This window comes from Lotus japonicus, chromosome 1, assembly GCF_012489685.1.
Source record: "Lotus japonicus ecotype B-129 chromosome 1, LjGifu_v1.2".
NCBI lineage: Eukaryota > Viridiplantae > Streptophyta > Magnoliopsida > Fabales > Fabaceae > Lotus > Lotus japonicus.
This window is the reverse complement of record NC_080041.1, coordinates 79,273,392-79,286,700: the sequence shown is the minus strand read 5'-3', so window position 1 is coordinate 79,286,700 and position 13,309 is coordinate 79,273,392. Positions and strand designations below refer to the sequence as shown.

General features: G+C 35.6%; 1 protein-coding gene across 2 annotated transcripts; it reads left to right on the top strand.

Moving 5' to 3' along the window:
* Positions 1 to 3,038: 3,038 nt before the first annotated feature.
* On the top strand, positions 3,039 to 12,685 carry LOC130716955 (coiled-coil domain-containing protein SCD2-like). 2 transcript variants are annotated; one of them, XM_057567025.1, is made up of 17 exons: positions 3,039 to 3,639; positions 3,901 to 4,073; positions 4,824 to 4,905; positions 5,068 to 5,109; positions 5,186 to 5,248; positions 5,857 to 5,906; positions 5,997 to 6,024; positions 6,314 to 6,388; positions 6,498 to 6,608; positions 6,691 to 6,751; positions 6,929 to 7,045; positions 7,132 to 7,250; positions 7,873 to 7,942; positions 8,262 to 8,303; positions 11,139 to 11,179; positions 11,623 to 11,749; positions 12,257 to 12,685. In XM_057567025.1, exons 1-17 carry the CDS (start codon positions 3,259 to 3,261, stop codon positions 12,397 to 12,399), a joined length of 1,725 nt encoding a protein of 574 aa, XP_057423008.1. In that variant the 5' UTR covers positions 3,039 to 3,258; the 3' UTR covers positions 12,400 to 12,685. The 2 variants fall into 2 exon arrangements, with proteins under 2 accessions (XP_057423008.1, XP_057423016.1); XM_057567033.1 differs by having other exon boundaries at positions 3,500 to 3,639; positions 3,905 to 4,073.
* Positions 12,686 to 13,309: the final 624 nt, after the last annotated feature.

The window sequence follows — 13,309 nt, the reverse complement described above, 5'->3', positions numbered from 1 at the left end:
CAGAAGCTTTTGAGAGTAGTTTATGAGGCACAATTAATTCTAATGTAAAAGAAATTGATCAAAACATGTTAGAAATATATGACTGTATAAAATTTCAAGTAATGTTACTTAGATATTTAAATTAAGTCACCACTCTGAAATTATTAATTATGATGTTCTATACGTAGTAGGACAATAAGTTTCCTATCCTCAATTATCTATGAAAGTAGAAAGAAAAAAAATGTGGATGTTTAAAACATGCAGGCTTGTTGCAGAATTTCAAGGTTGAGGGCATTGTTTCTTGGATGGAACAGGAGGATGACATTTCCTTCTTTTGGAACCTTCGGATTCCGCATTTCTTGTGCAGTAAGCTTGATTTAAATAAATTTTCCACTTAAAATTTGAATGGAACAAGAAAAGAATTTAAAAATCTTGGTGCATGAAACTCTTATATTTGATCCAGGCACAACTTGAGACAATGCAGAAAGTTTGTGAAGTTATGAGAAACCGACTCCAGAATCTAAGCTTCGCCCACAAACCAAGTTATCAGAACATGGTGCTGACTGCTGATTCCCTTGACACATAAAGATTCAAATTATCAGCTAGCTTTCTAATTTCAACTAATTAAGTGTGTGTTTGGTTGCATGATTTAAACAGAACAAGTCATGTTTACTCAGAAGCTAAGACTTATAACTTCTAACAACAAGTGATTCTAGAGCAGTTCGCCGTGGAACAAAACATCCCTATAAGATGTTCGCTTTAAGGTCTGTTTTGTTTATGATATATAGCTAAGTTTTTGTTGATCAACTTTGGTTGCTTTTGGTTTGGATTATGATTGTGACAGGTGGAAATAGTGATCAGTTTGGAATAAAAATTGAGGATGAGAGCTCAGAATTGATAACAAACCGTCCAAGAAGCAGCTGAGTTGATAGAGAAGCTGGTTCAAAAGAAAGATTGAGATTAGGAGATGAACTGAATCTAAAATTAAGGGATGGATTTACAAAGTTAGAGTATAAGTATAACTTAATAAGATTAATCATTTAATCATGTTACTTGACATGTTTTTATGCTTTTAATGTTCTTTAGAAAGCATATTAATTAGCTTTTTTTCTTATTCCATGGTGGGATTGTTTAAGATGCATGTTGTTTTACTTTATGAAAATGATTTCCGTACATAATATTACTATTTTTTGTGACACTTTTCAGACATTCACATTTGTAACAATTTTTAACGACTATAAAATATTGCGAAGATTTAAAAAGTTCACAAATGCATATATTTGAAGGATATCATCATAAATGTGTAATCACCCTTTTTCAGACTTTATGTATCACATTTGCTTTTGTAAATTCAATGACTTCAATCAATACAAATACCTTCAAAAAAGTTTATTCTAATTCTCTTATTTTATTGGTTAAGTTACAATTGAGTGGCGGTGCACTTGTAATGCAATAGGTGCCTTTTTTTCAAATTAAAATATTACTACATTGTGGTTGATGTTTCCACGGCTTCAAAGAAATCATTTGGCACCATCCACCCCTCTTGTGTTTGGTGGTTGTTGGCATCTAATTATGTGTATGGTGGTTTAAGTTATGTCTTCATAAATACGTATAGCTTTTGATCAAATGATTCGTAACAAAGCACATCATGGAATGGAATTGAACTTTGGAAAAACGAAATACTGCATGCGACTTTTCACCGAAAAGACATAAAGATTGTCTTGTTTGTGAAATCTGTCCTCTACTCAATGAAACACAATAATGAGTAATGACTAATGAGAGTGTTTATCCTCGTAAAATTTCTTTTTGGCTAATGAATCTATTATGTAATTTTGATCTGATGTGGTAAAAGTAAAAAATAAAATAAAAATGTAATTCCTAACAATTGAATTTTCAATTAAATAATTTTAGAGTGCTCTTCGTATGGGTCTTCATCTTCTCTGGAGGAAGAATATTCGTAAGGCGTATTGTGAGTCTGATTGCAAGAAGTTGTTGATCTTCTTACTAAGAAGCGGTTTTGTCCGCATGAGTATGTTGTATGCTAGTATATTCATGGACATTCATCTCTTGCTTGCTCGTCAGTGGGATATTAGGCTTAAACACATTCATCGGGAGGCCAATGGGCTGGCAGATTGCTTAGCGGGTTATGGAACTTCCTATCAGTGTGTTTTTGCTTATTTTGATAATTTCCCGGACATTGTTGTCCCTCTTCTGTCCCGAGATGTGTTAGCGTTGTAGTATGTCAGTTTATTTTTCTCATTCAAAAAAAAAATGTCACTTTTAAGTTTTAAGTATTAAAACCAACATTCATTAGCTTATGATTTATTTAAAAAAAAAAAACACTAGCGAGACATGAATCATATTATGCGAGTAAATATGAAGTAGAGAAAACAAAACATAAAAGGAAAATCACGCCTAGTTTTTTCTTCTATCTCAATTTAATTATATTTCTCTTTTCACCTCTTACTTTTATTCCTATTACATTAAAACTTTTATATCTTGTTTTTTTTCCTTTCTTTATCTGAATGTGTATTAAGTTTGAATTGAACTTTCATGTGTTTTTCTTTAAAAAAAAAAAAACTTTCATGTGTTCTTAATAAAATATATTTTCTCTATTTGTGGCAAATAAGCTTTCACCCTCCTCCATTGTAAAGAACCTATCAAGGCAAGCTAGCTGCTATATTTTTTTGGTATTTCCAAGATTATATAGTATATAATTTAACAAATTCTAGGAATAAAAGAATGAGATTCAATTCAACAAGAAAAAAATCTCACATGTCAATGACAATCTTAATGTCACTCACTACCTATTAAAAGTAACTTAAGACTTAACTTACTTTCAACATCATTGACTAGAAAAACTAAATTGAAGTCTTCAATTTCCACATCCCCGCTATAGTTGAAAACATTTTACCCAACATAACCATAAACACGACACCGTTTTAATGTTTCTATGCTTGAAAAAAGTAAAAATCAATCAAGTAGTAAACTGTAAAAGAAAGAAAGAAAAAAATGACCTCACTGTTAAAAAGACACGTTATTTTCTTCAGTCTTCCCTCCCGCGAACCCATTACAACGAAGCGGCGTCGTTTTGTCCCACACGACCGCGTACGATTCGAACGGAGCAAAACTCTCCGATTCTTCCTCCTCCACTTTCCCTTCGATTTTCTCGAGAAAATCAACCTCCGAGAAATCTGTGATTTTCTCGAGAAAATCAAGCTCCGAGGAAATCTAGCTCAGTCTTCGTAAGTCTCCTGTACATATATACACCTTCCACTCATGGATCGGAGGAGAAACTTGAGCCCGGTGTACACGCGGCAGTGGAGCGGCGGTTCAAGCAGCACCGGCTCATCACCGGCGATGTCTCCGGCTCATCCTCAGTCGCGCCTCGGTCCTTCCTCCACCGGGATTTCCACCGTCAAGCGCACTCAAAACGTAGCTGCCAAAGCCGCCGCGCAACGCCTCGCTCGCGTCATGGCGTCTCAGACCGCCGACGACGACGGCGACGAAGATGACGATCTAGGATTCCGGTTTAGTGCTCCTCCTCCTGCCGCTCTTTCCTCTTTCTCCAGCAGTAACAGAAGTAACAGCGCAAACGCAAACGCCAACGCCATCCCTCCGTTTTCGGTTGCCAGGCCGAACAGATCTCCTTCCCCTGCGGTAATTCTCTGTATTTCAATTCTGATGGTGTTTACAGTTTACGTGATTATTTGCATGGATTCGTTTGTTGACTTGTAGTGATGCTTTGTTTGGTAATAGTTGTTAATTTGATGCAAATGCAATTGATAGTGATTGAATGAGAATTTGAGATCTGAATTATGCATTGGATTGATAGCTACTGTTATTTTAAGATTATGGATTTATTCAATTGTTGTCACTACCAAGTTGTTGTTGTTGAGCTAATGGGAATTTGATGTTTAGTTAGGTCGGAACTTTGTAGAGCACACCCCTGCAGTGCGTTCAACGTCAGCTGGAAGACCGGCAGTTTCAGTTCGGTCAACACCGGTGGTGCCGCCACCGAGCAAACCTACACTCCGAACGCCTATGCTCGTTCCTCCCATTGATCCTCCTACCAATAGGAGTAGAGAGAAAAGGTAGTAGTATTTGGCCGGCCACCTTATTTCTTATGGTTTTGAAGCTGTGGTGATTTCCTTGTAAGTTGGTTTAGTGTCTTGTAGCAGTTATGCATTTAGCCAATGATATCATATGGTTGACCTGATTCATCATAAATTTAGAAGAACTAGATAGTCATCCAAAATACTTGCAACTTTACTTCACTGACTTATTCTATAATCTAACTGCCCCAATTCTGTCTGTTCCGAAGTTTCTATATTGATTTGTATGACTTTTGTATGAGTTTGGTCTCTTATCATCTCTCAGCAATTTTACCCTAAAATATAGGAAGTTCGTGTAAGCGGGTATTTCTTGAAGATTCAAATACTCTATTTAAATAAAAATAGATATAATAAAGTCAGTTGACATGCATGCTAGTGTAAGCTAAGCCATCAGTCAAAGTTTAGCCTGTTTCCACAAATTCGTCACTGTTTTATTTATTTAGGACAGAGGAATATCATTTTCTCTTCCTGCCCCACACTTTCTGATGAGCTTTATAACAATGTTGAGTTCATGAGTCTTGATTTGGTAAAATATTACTCTTGCATGTAATAGTTTCTTTTTTATGTATGAATGAACTCAATCTTAGTTTTTGACATCATATATCTATCTATATATCTTAGTGCGTGTATGCGGATTGCATCGGTAGGCTAACAAACTCTTAAGTTGTCGGCCATTAGGCAGTATTGTTGACCGTTTCTTCTTCAAATTTTGTTGGTCGATCATTTCAGGTTTACACCAGATATCACTATCAGGCAGCTTAACTCGAAAGACACAGGAGATCAGCGTGAAGCTTCTGCACTCCGTGATGAAGTATAGTACTTACATGCATTAATTTGGTCTCCACAAATTAAATCTGATGATCCTTATAGTTGGCTATAGTGCTTTAGTATTTCTTAAACCTTATTTTGTTGCATTTTGTATTTGTCATTCTTACAGAATGGGTTTTTAATCTGATTCGTATTGATGTCGCAGCTTGATATGCTACAAGAAGAGAATGAGAATATATTAGAAAAGGTATGCTTATTCACACCCGAACAAAGTCGGTGTTTTGTTCAAGTCAGTGTTGTATAAATGCCTGACTATATTACAGCTAAGACAAGCAGAGGAAAAACGCCAAGAAGTGGAGGCCAGAGCTAGGGAACTTGAGAAACAGGTGACTTGTTTTTGCTAAACTAAACTTTGAAACTGTTAGGCGTGAGCCTTAGAAGAAAAATAGGGCCTGGAAAATGTATAGGAGAAGGAATAAACAATGGGCCAATAAGGGTTTATTAGGGTAGGGTGGGGAAAAATTTTTCAGTCCTTTAGGAGTGCTGGATATTCAGTATTCCCCCTTTACAAAAGCAGTGTCAAGTGACAGATTTTTTTATTTTAAATTAAAAAAGTTTAAATAATATGGATAGCTAGATATAGGCAGGTGTTATCATTTTAATTAAAGGAGTATGTACTCTTGGAGGACCATAAATTTTCCCGTCTGTAGTTAGTTATGAACAGTTACACTAGTAGTTAGGTTGTCAGAGGTTCAATAGTGGGAGCTATGCAAAAAAAAACTGTAGGGGGGGGGGGGATGCTGGAATAATCAATAGTTAATACCATAGTCTAAATATCATATTTTGCATAATCACTACTATGCTCTTATTCATTGCGGTCAGTAACTGTATGGAGTAAAATCTACGTAACATAGAAGTTTCTTCGTACTCATAGCTATAATTATAAATTCTGAGTTTGCGATATATGCATCCCTGTTCATTTTGGTTTTGGCAGGTTGCTTCGCTTGGAGAGGGTGTATCCCTGGAGGCTAAATTGCTGAGCAGGTAACCTAGCTTTGAGTTCCCTTACACACTGGTTGGAACTGAAATTTTGTTTATTTTTTAGGTTATGGTTTTTGCGTGGTATATTTGCAGGAAGGAAGCTGCTTTGCGTCAAAGAGAGGTATGCTGGAAGAATGGATATTAGATGTGACCGAAATATGAAAATAATGATTATCTGAAGTTTGAAGTGTGTTGTGATCACTATACTAGCTCTTCTAAGTTCTAATCCCAAAAACGTTTGCGAAGAATGAATTTGCAGCTGGTTCTATAATCTTCACTTGATGTTTTTGTGCATAAAGCTCTGTTTCTAGTTACAGTTTCTTCTTTGAGTTATGGGTTTTGAGCAACAAGTTCATCAATGCTGGTTCTTTCAAAGAATGTCCTTGGAATACTCAATATTTTTGTCACAGGCTGCTCTCAAGGCTGCAAAACAATCACAGAATGAAAGAGATGAGGATGTTACTGCCCTTCGTGTGGAGATTCAGGTTGGTTTTGATGGAAGCATGATGTTCTTTCCACCTTTTAATTGTACCTTATGCCTGATCTGATCAATTGTACTGGTTTACGTTATATCTGTCATCTTTGTATTGTCAGAACCTAAAAGATGATGCTACAGCAGCTGAGGAACAACGGCAAGAAGCTGAAGCTGAAGCAAAGGCTCTTCGGACAATGACACAGAGAATGATTTTGACCCATGAAGAAATGGTTTGTTTTTTCTATTAAAATGAGAATTAACAACCATTCATTCTTCCATCTGTCTCAATGCATCTTTTTATTTGTCTTTTAGGAGGAAGTTGTCCTGAAGAGATGTTGGCTTGCCCGCTACTGGGGTCTTGCTGTAAAACATGGTAACAAATTTGTGCTGCTCTCTACTTTGTGCAGGGATAAAGTCGATCTTTAGTTTTTTTTTCTACGATCTGAAAATCACGCCTTGCAAAAATTTGAGAAGCATATTTTGCTAAAGTCTGTTTATCTATTAGCAATAACATATGAGTGCTTATATTCTTGTGGCGTGTTACTTTCAGGCATATGTGCAGATATATCACAATCCAAGCATGAACATTGGTCTTCTCTAGCTCCTCTTCCTTTTGAACTTGTCATATCTGCTGGACAAAAGGCTAAGGAGGAATCATGGAACAAAAGTGAGTGTGCATTGGCACCCGAAGATTTAGTTTAAATTATCTTGTAAATTAGATACAATGACATCTAACCAAAGAGCATGGACCAGGTGCTGATGGTCCTGATAGAAGCAAACTTGTTCGTGATTTGAATGATCTCGCTGGGGAAGGAAACATTGAGAGTATGCTTTCAGTCGAGATGGGTTTGAGGGAACTTGCTTCTTTAAAGGTTCTCCATGAATGTTATTTTAGTTAGTGCTTTGTTTGTTTAATTCTTTATCACATTTTCTTCTTAGACATTTTTTATACAAAGATTCATACGTTAAAGTCTGTTAATTTTTTAAAGCATGGATTTGAAGAACCCAACCCTTTACGTATGAGTTTGGTTGATATTTGACTTCCTTTCAGTATTTTGGGTTGTTCCATATCGTGGTCATCATTTTCCGTTATTGTTAAGTCCTGAAAGAATACTGATAGGCTCATAGCTCAAGTTTATGCTAGAAAAAGAAAAGGGCTGAGTAACTTGTATATGAGAGGAGATGAAAGTGAGGAGCTAGGAATGTACTTGCCGCTGAGGAAGTCTGAAATGCTAAAGGACAGTTTGTTAGAAGGGCGTCGAATGGTGGTAACATATTGAGTGATGAGGGCCTTTTTTCTTAATTTCTTTTATTTGGGGGGCGGGGGTGTTGTCTCTATTGTTTTCTTCAACTTCTCCATATTTTTGTGTTGCTGTATGTATTCTGTACCAAGGCTGATTGCAAGGAGCTGGGCTCCTCCACATAGACTCTTGTACAGTAATTTGCAGTCCCTATCAATATTTAAATAACTTTTTTTTTTTTTTACTTTTTTAGGTTGAGGATGCTGTTGTGCTTGCATTAGCCCAACACAGGCGGCCAAATTTGGTCCGGCAGTCTGTTTTAGGTATGTTGATTCATCATCTTGTGTCTTCTTCAAATCTCAGTTTTCCACTTGTTAATCAATTTGGTTACTCTCAATGTTTTCATTTATCTATTACTTCTTTCTATTTTCTACCTGCAGTTAGTACAATTTTCAATGTTAAGTCGATTGCTTTCCTCTTTTGATTTCAGTTTTTGGTTAATTCAGACAATTACTTTTGATCTATGTGCTTATTTGAATAATTTTCTCAGTTTTTTTATTATTCTGGCACTATTCAAAAGTTGACAGTTTAGTAATAGATGATTTGTATTATATTGTTCACATATTCTTAACTTATTTTCAGATTCCAAAGCACCTGGGGATGCCAAATATTTGGAAGCATTTGGTAAGAATTAAGTTGTCAGCTTTTATTTAGTTCAGTGTTTAATTTGATTTTGATGTTTAGATATTTTATGTTTTCGTAAGAAATAAGTTTTCAGCTTTTGTTTTGGTGTTTAATTTTATGTGCTTAGTGGTGGTGTTAAGTTTCTGGAGATACAAACCCTATGGAATATTATGAGAGTCTAGGTTGTACTTCTGCATTATAGGGTTTCTCGACTTGTCTAGGTTGTATATTATTTGCATTCATTTCTCTATATTATTCTTCTCTTGTGGGGGGGGGGGGGAATTGGGATTGCCTCTAGACCTATGAGCCTGGATACTTTATATGTATAGGAGATACGATATGACATGACTCAAGATACAATACAGTCTAGACTCTTTAGATACATTAACACAACTGTATAATATATCATTATAGATAAAAACAGTATTTGTAAACACATATTGATATTTTTTGATAATATATAACCATATAATAAGATGATGAATATAATTGAAAGAAAAACTTAATAACAGAACAGCATAAGACATCTTTTTCCTCCCTTGTCTATATCAGTATATTCTTTCTCTAATAAATATGCGACAAAAATTACATATATTTTTTCCTAACCAGTATTAAGATGTAAAAGTCGTCATTAGTCCTATTTAAGAGAAGTCTTCGCTCTATTCAATTGCCTACTATGTACCGCCTAATACTAACTGTATGTCTGTATCATTTTCATTTCTTCTATTCCCATTGTTCAAAAAAGCACAGCTTTTACTCTTGTTCATCAATAGACAGTTCTGCCAATTTATGAAGTCCATCACTGTTATCCAATAGGTCATGCACATATCCAACAAATTTGTCTCTCTATTAGTACATTCTTTATCTTTCTTTGGCAAAAGTCAGAGGCTGGAAAGCACACAAGCCAAGTCCACTATGCTCTTAGGATCCGTTTTGCTCCTCTTCAAGGAATAAATAAAGGAGTATCCACTCCAATTCTTCTCTATCATAAACCAGCTCTCCTAAAGCTTAAGTTGTTTGTTGAAAATACATGAATGGTTTTATATTATACTTCTAAAACGCCCTCTTATGCAAGAGCCCATTAGGCTTGAAGCAAGGACACTGCGCAGACCCACTTACCTTGTGTTGAAACTCAACTTTTTATAAGAATAATGGGGGAAACAAGGATTGAACTGTAGATCTCTTGGTTATATAGGCTCTGATACCCTATCATGGACCAACTCTCCCAAAAACTTAAGCTGCTTGGTGAAGGCATGTGAGTAGTTTTGTATTATACTTCTAAAACTCGCACAACATGATGAAGAAAAAGGTTGTTTGTACCGGAAGTTGCATCCCAAACATATAGAAGGAGTGTCCCTAACTTATCGGATAATAGTTTCTTTTGCAAATTTAAAAAAAAGGGATTGTGTGTGTATCAATATCAGATATGGGTACGGCAACGATACTTCCGAAGAATCTGAGCTTCATAGCTCTGGACAATACAATATACATGAGTTTTATGTATGGTTTGATCAGATATGCTCGTATCTGTGTGGGAAGATGATGCCATTTCTATATTGTAAATGGTATAGTACATTATCATTTGTTACCCTTGTCTTCTACAAACTAAAATGATTGAAGTATTTTGAAGCATACTCCAAGACACGTGGAAAACTTATTTGGCTAGACCATACGTGTTAGGATCCAAGAGGTTCCTCCACTTTTGAAGGTTTATTCTAAAAGAGGGCGAAGAGATGAGGGGAATTACTTGCTTAGATTATCTTTTATTTAGTAGTTGATATTTTATTTTAGTATAGTATCTTTTATTATTGTGGGTTATCTTTTATTATTAGGATTTGATATATTATTTTTAGTTTATAAATAGGATTAGAGTGTGAGGAGGGGAATCATCTAAGATTTATTGAGTTGTAACTGGGTCATTGGGAACCAGCCCTTTGGAGGAATCAGCCTCGTAGCACTTAATAAATTCCAGACTTTATTATTCTGCAATTTTACCTTTTTGCCCCTATTGGTTGTGGTTGGCTTGTTAGGGATTTCTCCTCTCTAACAATACGTGAAAATTGTGACCTTTGATTGAAGTGTATAAACCCTATTGATTACAGACTGAACTAGGCTTTATGTATGAAGCCAATTACTTATGCGTTATTTTGCTATAGGCTTAATTGCAACTTTGGTCCCTGACGTTTACCAATTCCACAATTTTAGTCCCCCACCTAATTTAATTACACGGATGGTCCCTGACTTTGCTGCCCGTCTGCAATGTTGGTCCTGTCATTTATTTGTTAACGGAAGAGGCTTACGTGGATGTCCAATTGGAGAGAGAAAGAAGGACTGAAGAGAGAGGGAAGCACATGAGTTGCACGTGAGACCTGCAACGGTCATCTTCTACCCTCTTCCTCCTTAAAAAACAGAGCACTGTGAGGAAGATGTTTCGAAGATTGAGATTTAGCGAAAAGGGAAGAGATAAAGAACGAACGAGTCCCTAGAGGCAAGGAAGAAGGTTGAATCAGTTGCTGGTCTCTTTCTCTCTCCAATTCAACTTCCACATCAGCTAAGTGACCATCCACGTAAACCTCCTCCATTAACAAACAAACGGTAGGACCAACGTTGCAGACTGCCAACAAAGTCAGGGACCATCTGTGTAATTAAATTAGGTGGGGGACTAAAATCGTGGAATTGGTAAACGGCAAGGACCAAAGTTGCAATTAAGCCTTTTGCTATATATTCCATAGACATGGCTGCATTCAGCCATTCCTCATTTGTAAATGGAAATGTATCTAAAAGATGGATGACCTGATGATTCTTTGCTGATATTCTGTTGTTTGTTTCCTGCAGAATTAAGTGAAGAAGAGGCAGAAGATGTTCTTTTCAAAGAGGTAAGTTACTTGTTCTTTGAAGATTTTGATGTTTATCCCCTTAAACACTATATACTTGGCTTTAGTTTTATGAAATTGTAATATGTATCCTTTAAATGATATTATAGATTGTTCATTTCTACCAGCATTTCTCTCATGATTATAGCATGTGTCTACATGTCTTCTCAAAATCAGCAGTCAGTTTACCTCGGTCGATATCATGTTCCCTGTTGAACTTCCTTCTGTGGAATTCAGATTCATTTCTTAGGAAAATCAGTTAATTATTTTGTTGTGTTTTTACTTATTAATCACAATCTTTGAAACGAAATTTTGATTGGAGGCTTCAGCTTTTGGATAACCAGTCTATATCAGAATTGAATTTAGATTATAGCTATTTTAAATATAGGATGCATCATGCACATATTATTTAATATGCTTACTCTATAAACTATAAATATTTGCAGGCATGGTTAACTTATTTCTGGAGAAGAGCTTTATTTCATAGTGTGGAAGAAGATATTGCAGAAGAGCGGCTTCAGTTTTGGATAGTTCGCAGTGGACAGTCACCAACATCACATGATGCTGTTGATGGTAAGCTCTTTTCATTCTTTTCATCATCTTTTGTGGTTCTGAAGAGAGTATACAATCCTGAAACAATCCTGAAGCTTTTATCATTCTTTTCATATAAGTGATTATGGAGTTCTTAACTGGAGAACCAAACACACTAAAAAATAAAGGGAAAAACCTAACTGCTTGTACATGCTGTTGGATGAATGAATGATGGACTATGCATCAGATTCATGTCCAGTTGTTTCTTTTAGTGCCTGATTTGGTCGTGTGAGTGTTGTTGTGTCCATGGCCAGGTTTCTCTTAAAAAAATTAGTGTGCTTGTTTTGTGTTTTTTCTTATCTGAATCCGCAAACACTATTAGCAAATGGATTAGTGGTATATCATCTGTGTGAGGTTGGATAGTCTGTAATCTTCGACAAATATGGGAAAATTTATAGAGAAACTGTGTTGTTATGTAATCAAATGATTGATTTTTATTGCTTGTATGTTTTGTGTATGAACTCCTTTGTTCACTCTGTTTCCTTCTAGTTGAGCGAGGTTTGTTGGAGTTGAGGAAGTTGGGTATAGAACAACAACTTTGGGAAGCATCGCGGAAGGGAATTGATCATCCTGATCGTGCGTCGGTAGTTACTAATCATAAGCCTGCTTCTGAGTCTGATGCCTCATCTTGATAGTCCGAGCCCTTGCCGATTCATTCTTTGTTCTATATGTATATTTTTGTTTAGTTTTCTATACACATTTTTCTCTGTACACTGTGTTCCCAACATTATATTTGGGTCTTATACAAAGGAGTAAGAATCTTTAGATTGCAAGAGGTGTTTGTAATAATTAATCACCTGCATGTGACTGAGTTTTTCCTCATTCTTTTAATTAAAAATTTTGTAATTTGAGAATCCCAGTTGTTTCTTGTTATCAAATGAAAATATCGAAGAGTGATAGCAGGTTTTTTTTTGTGGACATGTTTTTTCTACTCTTGGTCGTCTCTGATATCAATTGAAAGCTTGTACAGCTTCCTTTGAAAAATGGAAATGAAGTTCAATCATTCAATGTTAAGACATTGTAGGATCATTCTGTAATATTTAGTATCGTGATGCATAAGGTTAAAGCGCCTAATTCTCCCCTATTCCTGGATATGAGTTCAGTTAGACCAAATGTCATGGTAGTGTACTCCAGATCCAACTAACAACATCTAATCGTTTTTTTTTTTTTTGAAATTAACAACATCTAATCGTTATTCAGATGTGTTTGCATTTTTTGAGCCTAGAGTATTCATTGCCGACAGTAATGATTAACCTCATCACTGTGGGTGCTCGTGCTATGTGGTGAACAACTGTTTACAAAATGTGTTCTATTTCTTTTGGCAAGGTTCAAACTCTCAACTCATGATTAACGGATGAAAATGTTTTAATTAAAACAAACTAGTAGATTAATTGAAACAATTTTAGACAAACATTTGATTACATCTATCCATTTTGTAGTTATTTTTAATTTTAATTTAATTCTAATATGATAAAACGATAAATCCTAGTTTAATGTTTACCTGAAACTTACTTACACAGGACATAGTGTATAGTTATTAAA